The sequence below is a fragment of the Ixodes scapularis genome, unplaced genomic scaffold, assembly GCF_016920785.2.
Source record: "Ixodes scapularis isolate PalLabHiFi unplaced genomic scaffold, ASM1692078v2 PGA_scaffold5__190_contigs__length_132052651, whole genome shotgun sequence".
In the NCBI taxonomy this organism is placed as follows: Eukaryota; Metazoa; Arthropoda; class Arachnida; order Ixodida; family Ixodidae; genus Ixodes; species Ixodes scapularis.
In genome coordinates this window covers 115,764,043-115,772,436 of record NW_024609880.1, presented here as the reverse complement: position 1 = coordinate 115,772,436, position 8,394 = coordinate 115,764,043, and the positions used below count along the sequence as shown (strand labels likewise).

The following is an 8,394-nucleotide window of genomic DNA, read 5'->3' as shown; positions in this document are numbered from 1 at the left end:
CGGCTACAGCAATCACACAAGTCATTGTGAATTACTCTGTGCCCGAAAACAAAATACTGCTATACTTTGTGACAGAAGTTCGACTGATACACCTCCCCCCCCCCCCCCCCCCCCATTATCTGTGCTCGCTCTCTCTCTCCCTCCCTCCCTGTTTCTCTTTCTTTTTGGGCACTGTTTCACTTTTTTGACGATGAACCCGCTCACTCATATTTCCGCCTTGACTCGTACCAACGTCAGGAAAAGCTAATTAAAAAAGGGCAATATCTTCAATTTTATACACGCAGAGTGGCCGCGAAAAATATTTCAACTATTTTTTTTTTTCGTCGCAAAAAAATAAATTACACATTAACTCTCATTCACCGTCTAAGTTTAGCGCTAGCGGTTGGAGAAAGATGCCTAAGTTTGAGAGCTTATCGTCATCTGATTAAAACATTATGATATGTTAAAAAATATTTTCATATGTGAAATGCCGCCTACGAAGTTCATAAATGCATCGAGATGAATGGTGTCGTATGCAGAAAATGGGCCCCATTCTGCCGCTGAATATTTTTGAAACTGGATTATAGCATTTGAGACATAAACAGAAAGCACTAAAAATTTGCCATTTGGTCTGAACCGCTACCCCTTCATTTAATGGAAGCTATACGTAGCTTTCTTTTCTACATCATTTTTTTTTTTGTAAAAACGCAACAAGATTTAGTGGTTGCCGACATCTCAATAGTTATCGAGAAAACTTATAAAAAGTATATGATTATACAGAGTGAGGAGTGCAGACAGTAAACACAGGTCACACGTATATTTTATTATTTGAAAAGAGAGTGGTATTAGAGCTGGTTTGGTCTCTTGTGTGTTAAATCAAATAAACACAAAAATGAGCTGGTACAGTGGAAACAAAGTTAGGTAATCAGAAGATACAGTGGCATAACTAACACCGAAGTTAAACGTGTTTGTCTTCAAGACACTTCATGTCAGGCAGGTGGAGCTGTAGACCTCATAGATTTCTCCGTCGCGTAACGTTTTGTAAGTAGCAAGACATGCCTGGAAATCGTCATTCGTGGCGCTTTCGTAAGCCCACAACTGGCACTCGGAAAAATGTAAACCTCGTGTGATGCACAAAGTAACCCTTAATGTCGATTGTATTCTGGGTAATGCTAAACAAATAGAGTCATCAAAACTAGCTCGCTTACGTGCTTCATTACCCTTAAGACAAAAAAATCTGTGCCTCCAAGTAGTCTATGGCGAAACATTTTAAATTAGTGATGATTCTCGAACTGCGCTTGTGAATTTTTGAAATGTTGACCGAGGGTTATATAACTTGTTTGTCCAGATATTAACGCTTATCTAACAGATTCAAATCACCAGCCTAAATCTGGCACATTAACATGCCAGAGTTTGAAGAACCAATAATGTGCTCTTGCTCAAATATTTGTTCAAAACTCGGGCCAAGATTCGTAAATTATTGGTTGGAAAAATTTGTAAACAGTGACACAGCCTGTTATGAGAGATAACATTAGGACAAGCCCCTTCCAGAAAACACATTAACCACTTCCATTTTAGTGCAGCCAAGGCAGGAGAGGAGGCTAGTGGAGCGGATGAAGTCACCAATTATGGGGAGGGGAGAGCTTTGCGGGACGTGCTTCTCTTCGCATCCTTAGTTGCGACGGACTATAGATTCCTGATTTATTTTTTTGAGACAATCCAATCCCAGGCATGGTCTTAGAAGCTTCTTTGTTGTTTACTGTCTCTATGTCTTTGCTTAAATCAACTCATCTGACTGCCTGCACACACACGTCTATTCGTTAGTAAGTGGGTTACCATTTATCTCGACACGTACAGCACATCTGTTCAGCAAAAGTCATATTAAATGCGCGTTCGAGATCTTAGGTAGATCGATGCAGTGCATTTATGTATTGTTTGAGTTAATTGCATCATTCTTACAATTGCCCTTGCCATAAACCAATGCCGTATAATTATCACCCTGACCACCTTTCAGGACAGCGACTATTCTCATGCCACGAAATACTTCGTAGTTTCCGCTGCGTGCTCTAACAACCAAAAGTAATGCCTATAATATTAAACTTGTAGCCAATATAATACGCTGTACGGGGTGGCATTATAATTGTGAAATAAAAAAAAATATCGTCTACACGCCTAAATAAATTTGTTTTCGTTACTGAAAATCCTCTCTCCCTTCCCATCCGGGAATTCGTGTCGCAAATTACAATATAGGAAGCCGATTTCTCACCCTCATCTGTCAAGTGTCATGAAGAGCGGAATGTTTATTAGAATCACATGGATAAGCATCTGTGTTGCTATCTTACCTTGTTGTTCGATATTAAAGTTGATATTGCAGGTCTCAAAATTTGAGTACATCACTGCCTGGGACACTTTCTCTCCGCCTGCGTTGATAATAAAAAAAAAAAATAATGATAATTTTATTGTAACTTGTCCACAAAGAGCTCAAGGCCTTCTGCGTGGAAAACAACAAACATAACACTATTTTAAAAATATTGCAGGAGGACATTTAAAACTGCTTACGTGTAGAAATGCATTACAGTCCCACAGGTTAAATGTTTTCGAGTGATGTTTCTACACGTATTAAAGGCCTCACGGTTTCCGTGACGAAGCATATGCGTTGCTCTGCACATATTGAGGGCAACGTCAAGTACGGCGTCTAGGAGGACGTCGAGGACGACGTCAAGAATGACGTCGAGGACGACCTCCAGGACGACCTTTACGACGGCGTATAGGACGACGTCCTAGAGATTGACGCCAAGTACGGCGTCTAGGACGACCTCAAGAACGACGAGAAAGGAGGGCGACGGGAGGAGGAGAGAGTGCGGAGAAGGAGGAGGGGCATCTTCTTCCCTCCGTACCCTCCCCTCTATACCCTCCTCTCCCCCTCAAGAGCTGCGCTCTAATTTCGCATTACAGAGCTTTGTAAACGTCTTTCTTTTTCCTTTTTTTTTTTGCACTGCATTCGAAGTTTATTAGAGGTTATTTATGATCAATTTCCAATTTTTCAAAATTCTAAAATTTAATTTGGTGTGTGCCCAATTTTTTTTTTTAGTTCAGTATAAAAACAAATATTCGCACACAAACATGCCCTAGATTCATGAGGTATTACCTATATGGAATAAAATTTCTTTCGCTGAGTTGGGAATTTGCGCCCGTGCAATGGGTAATTATAACTATTCCATAATAAAAATGTATTTATTTATTTTATTTATTTACAAGACACTACAGGCCAGTGATCCGGCCCAAGCAGGAGTCGATGCAGATTTTCTTCACATGGTATTTTCAGAATTTTTATATCAAAGAAAAAGGAAGTGATTAAATACACATAAACCACATAAAATACAAATTACACTTTAAAAAGGTGTTCATTTGATCGTAGAACAATGTCCGAAGTAAAAATATAGGGAGGCATGGAGTCCCAATCTTGTAGACTTCTGGGGAAAAAGGAGTCTTTAAAAGCATTTGTGCGAGCGAATGTGGGAGGTTTTCTTCTTTTCTTTTTGTGCGATCATGTCTAGTCTGTCTAGTAGACAGTGGCTGAATGTAGGATGAAGACTCAAGGCGAAGTTTGAGACACCAATGCTGAAAAATTACATTCACTCTAACGAGCTTTCAGCGGGATTTTAGAGGAATGATGTTGCTCATTCTAATTTATTCGGTAGGAGAGTCGTGCCGGTGATAGCGATTATATATAAAACGGACTGCTGGTCTTTGGACCTGCTCAGGCTTGTTAATGCCTTTCTTCGTAAAAGGATCCCATATACTGCAAGCCTACTCCAACCGAGACCTTATTAATGTGTTATATGCCAGAAGTTTGACATGAGAGGGTACGTATATAAGCTCGTGCCTCACTAGGCCTTGTTTACGACGTGCATATGCACAGATTGCGCACAAGTATTGCTCGAATAAACTTCGATACGTCAAAAACATTAAAATTCTTGACTTATTCTCTGGGCAGCTCGTTTTCCCACCCTCCGATTCCACCACTCCGCTCTGCGGCTGGGTGGCTGTACTGGTAAGATAAAATTCTCAGCCGCACACCTCCCTTCTATGGTCATATAGCTTTCACTGTCATGGAAAAACAACGTTGCTCTCCTTCAAAATGTTCCAACTAAAAGTTAGAACAGTGATTTTTGTCCCGACTAAATATTACAATGACCGGTTGTCTTGAACAAAACTTGACGAGACAAGCGGTGAAACGTCTTTTCTTCAATAAACCGAGATTTTAAAGGAAACTGGAGAGGTCTCTCCACAGGGCTACTGACCCGTTTCTGACCAAGCTAATATGCAGAATACTATGTTTATCGTGTTGTTGTTGTTGTTGTTGTTGTTGTTGTTGTTTTATTGAACTTTGTCGGATACATTCGATTTAACTAACTTTTACCGGCAAGTTTTTTTTTCTTAAAATTTTATCAGTTTTTACGAAAACACGTAACCTTTGTTATACCCTGGCTTTTTCTGGCTTTTCAATGCCTCAAAATAATTGGGAGGCAAGTTGGTTGAACATCTAGACGGTGGTTTAAAAAGCGCAAAGGACTAAGAAGAGAAGGAGGGGACAGGACAGAGCGCTTACTTACAACTGTCAAATTGAATCATGTCCCCTACATCTCTTTTTAGTCCTTTGCGCCTTTTAAACCACCGTCTAAATATTCAATGGCATAAATATATAGCCAAAAATCTAATTTTAGCCCAAACCTATAATACGTGGGAAACTAAAAAAGCGCATGGCCACAATTCATTTGTACGCAGAGACTGAAAAGTGCAAAGATTAATGCAAAATTATTACACTTACTTGTTCCGTTATATACACCTATAAGGCCCTCGCAGTTTTCGACTTTCGTGGTAACAGGATCAGTGTAGCTAAGATATAAAGACACACTTGTTTTCAGTATTGTTTCAAATGATCATATTTTCCATCATAATCACGCTTTTTTTTTGTTCGCACCGTACGAAGCTTAGCCCAAAGACGAGAGGAAGGTGAGAAAATTTAAAGCGAATAAAATGGTACCTTCGGGGTTCCTCACGGTGGTGAGGGAGGGAGTTGCTGCATTATATATAATATCCCCTTCACTGTTTTAATTTAATGCTTAAATAAACTTACACGCGTGTGCACGTTGCTAAAAGCTCAAGTGATCTATTTCTTTTCGTGAATCGGGCTTATAACTTTCGTGCCGCCAATCCAGGTATGGAAAAACAATTCGAAGAGATACACATATCAGTGTGTCATTTGGACACGGCTATAAACTACTTTCCTGCTGAATCATTATCGTACCCTTTCCGGAATAAAGTTAAATTTGTTTAGATGACCACGTCCCATTATAAGACGTTACACATTCATAGTCACTTTTTGATTGGAGGTTTTATTTTTTTTTATTTTTTGCATTTGTTGAATGATGGCGTCTTCGTTCCCATTACCTCTGCCACTGTCGTGACAAACATTTTGTGAAAAGAAAAAGTATTGTGTTCGCGGCAATATTGCAGAATAAAACTTGGAACGCATTTCTTGCTTCGACGGCTAGAACGTCGTGCAATGAGCTCACAAAGATACAGAACATAATAGGGAGCAATAGCTAAGTAAAAAATAACAAACAATCAGGGTACTTACACGACAGGAAGATTGTTGATTTGGTATATAAAGTTGCCACTTACGGATATTGTGCTGCTGTCTACACTAGTTGTCATGGTGTAAGTGCACACAATTACAGATGCATTAAAGTCAGTGTACAACATGTGGATTTCATCTGTGGACTGCAAAGTCTAGAAAATATAATAGCGATAGTTAGTTACGCAGCAGACACAGCTAAAACGCACTCGCGCATTTTACACACTATAGAAGTACGTTAGTTCACAAAACACTGTTCATACCTTAAATGCTAGATGGCCTCTCGGGTCGCTGCAGTCGTTTGTTCCAACAACCCCGGCAAAAGAAAAGAAGCAGATAACGACTGCCATAACGACCCCTAATAATGCCATATGTTATCACTTTTCGCTTAACGAGTAAGAAAACGATTTCAATACTATCAGCACCTCTTTTAAGCTAAAAGTTTACAACCGCGCTGCTCGATCGCGTCCGAACAGTCAATGCTACTCATCAACTCATATAGTCCCGCATACGGAAAATAAATATGGGTTGAAGCCCTGCCACTAGCCTTAGTTGCGAATCACGCGTGTACTTACTATTACTTCTGAAACTCAGTTTTGATTTTTTTGTTCAAAAGATGTAACTTAACAAAAAATAAACGGAATATCCTCCCACGTGGAGTCGTGAATATCCGCTGCAGCGCCGGATATAAACAGCGGTACTTGTATCGGCAACGGATGCTATTTGTACAGAAAACACTTCTTGTCTTTTCCCTGGCTGTATAGAGCTTGTAATGCGTTTTTCCCCTACATTCGCATAAGTATATGCTTAAAACGGGTCAGAGGCGGTACTTTACACATATGCATGCCCAATCAGAGCGAGGTGCAGGTTTACCCATGTTTTATTAAGCAGCAGAATCGGCGTGAGACGTTTACGTAAGATATATGATAAACTTTATTGAACGAAACGGACTTCAAAAAGCCTGCGTTAAACATTGAAGTTTCACCAGTGAAATAGTTTTATTGCCGCCGTTGTTTTCTGCAACATTCTGCAACAATTTATAGAGTATGGTAATGATCTATGATTTACTGAATTTACAACACTATTAGCTTACGAAGAGTCAGCTTTTTTTCAAGAGAGTCGACTTTGAATTGTTTTAAAAATTTGCACGATAAAAACCACAGCCGAAGATGTCTATAACCCAAGTAACACGCTATGAATATACCTGAATGACACACAGGTCTGAAATATAACAACGATGAAGATTTAGCGGTTAAAAGAAAGAAGTATGCAATCTGAATGAACGCCTTCGTGCGATACTTTTTCTATAAAGTAAGTCCATCTTTTATTGTGTATTATCTGCTCCATATCCTAACTTCTAAAACCATCTTTGAGACGTTAGCCTCTGCCTAGGATTCCTAGTTTGGAACATGTAAGAAACCAGAAATACAGCTAACCCGCAAATAATATATCGATCAATGCATCAGAAACAATTCTCTTGTGATGATTTCGGCTGCACGACATTTATCTGTTTGAACATAAGGGCTACAATGTTTATATTATCTAATATTGTATATGACCATGGCCTTTCTACCTTTCTAGTGACATAGAAGAACTTGATCAACAAACCAAAAAAAAAGAGAGCGAATGTTCTGTACGACTGGGGACATTGCTTTCCGGCACCGTAGTTTCTTTCCGGATTTATTTGTTTTAACAATTTTATGGCGTGAGGTAAACGACTTTTTTTTGTATCAACATTTGAAACAAAATGTAAAAAAATAAACGTTGACAACCAGAATATCAATATATGAACAAAATATATTTGCTATAACAGGTGCCAACGACTTCCTCGCGGCGTAACACAAGGTACAAAAAATAAACCAGTGGTGTTACAAAAAAACGCAGTATTTTGTTTTCGAAAAAGAAAAAAAAATAATGTAGCCAGACTTAGTATTGTATTAAAATATTTATTTAAAAATTTCTATCTTCATTTTCAAGCGTTCTTAAAGGGGTAAGGCAACAAAAAGTGAAATATTCAAATTTCGTTCGGAAATGAGTCAAGCATGACGGATAATAACCGTAAATGATAATCGCACGTTTGTATTTTGTACGAAACGGTGCACTCGAGCAAGCGCTCGAAGAGAAGCGAACGGAGAGCGCGATGCGTCATAGGATATCCGGCGCAAACAAAAACAGAAAGACACGAAAGAAAGACACGAGTTCTTTTAGTCAACCTCTGCCCTCCATGGGAATAAGCTTCGACACGTGACCCTTTTGTTTTTGATTCTCTAACGCAGCAACAAACCAGGGTGACGATCCAATTCAAGACGAGCAAGCTGACCCCTTATGTGCCATCAGGCCCATCACACAGCTGTAAGCAGCAACGTTATACGCTATTTCTTGTGTTTGTCACACGAAATATCAAATGTATCTGTTTACATTTTTTCTTGGCAGTAGGCATCATTGAGACAATGTGTGACGCAGCCTCACAATTGTGCGTTTCTGTTAATCATATACAGTTTAATTTAAAACATACAGTAGGTGGGTGGATGTCTCCTTGGATTGCTTTGTGCTGAGCTCTTATCAATATTGTTGCCTTTAGGATGAAATAAATTAATCTCCATTTGGTGCTCTTTTCTGACAAATTCAGGTTCTTTATTGACTTTTTTCGTCTCCCCTGGACGTAGCATGCATTCTTGCAGATCACAGCTCGGCAAAAGTTAAATTTAAGGGTTTTGCGTGCAGAACCAACGGGAGTATCTGGCATGCCCCAGTGGAGGACTGAGGATTAATAT

At 39.3% G+C, this 8,394-nt stretch overlaps 1 protein-coding gene across 1 annotated transcript; it reads right to left on the bottom strand.

Moving 5' to 3' along the window:
• Positions 1-963: 963 nt before the first annotated feature.
• Positions 964-5,991, bottom strand: LOC115328927. Its single transcript, XM_040214307.1, has 5 exons — positions 5,884-5,991; positions 5,624-5,775; positions 4,811-4,878; positions 2,322-2,399; positions 964-1,100 (listed from the first exon to the last, which is right to left on the bottom strand). The coding sequence occupies exons 1-5, from the start codon at positions 5,989-5,991 to the stop codon at positions 964-966; spliced, it is 543 nt and encodes a 180-aa protein (XP_040070241.1).
• Between the last annotated feature and the right edge of the window lie 2,403 nt (positions 5,992-8,394).

Coding starts and splice junctions, on each gene's coding strand:
- LOC115328927 (XM_040214307.1), bottom strand. CDS start 5,991: ATGGCATTATTAGGGGTCGTTATGGCAGTCGTTATCTGCTTCTTTTCT. Junction 5,776..5,883: donor GAGGCCATCTAGCATTTAAG/GTATGAACAGTG, acceptor TATATTTTCTAG/ACTTTGCAGTCCACAGATGA. Junction 4,879..5,623: donor ATCAACAATCTTCCTGTCGT/GTAAGTACCCTG, acceptor TTTATATCTTAG/CTACACTGATCCTGTTACCA.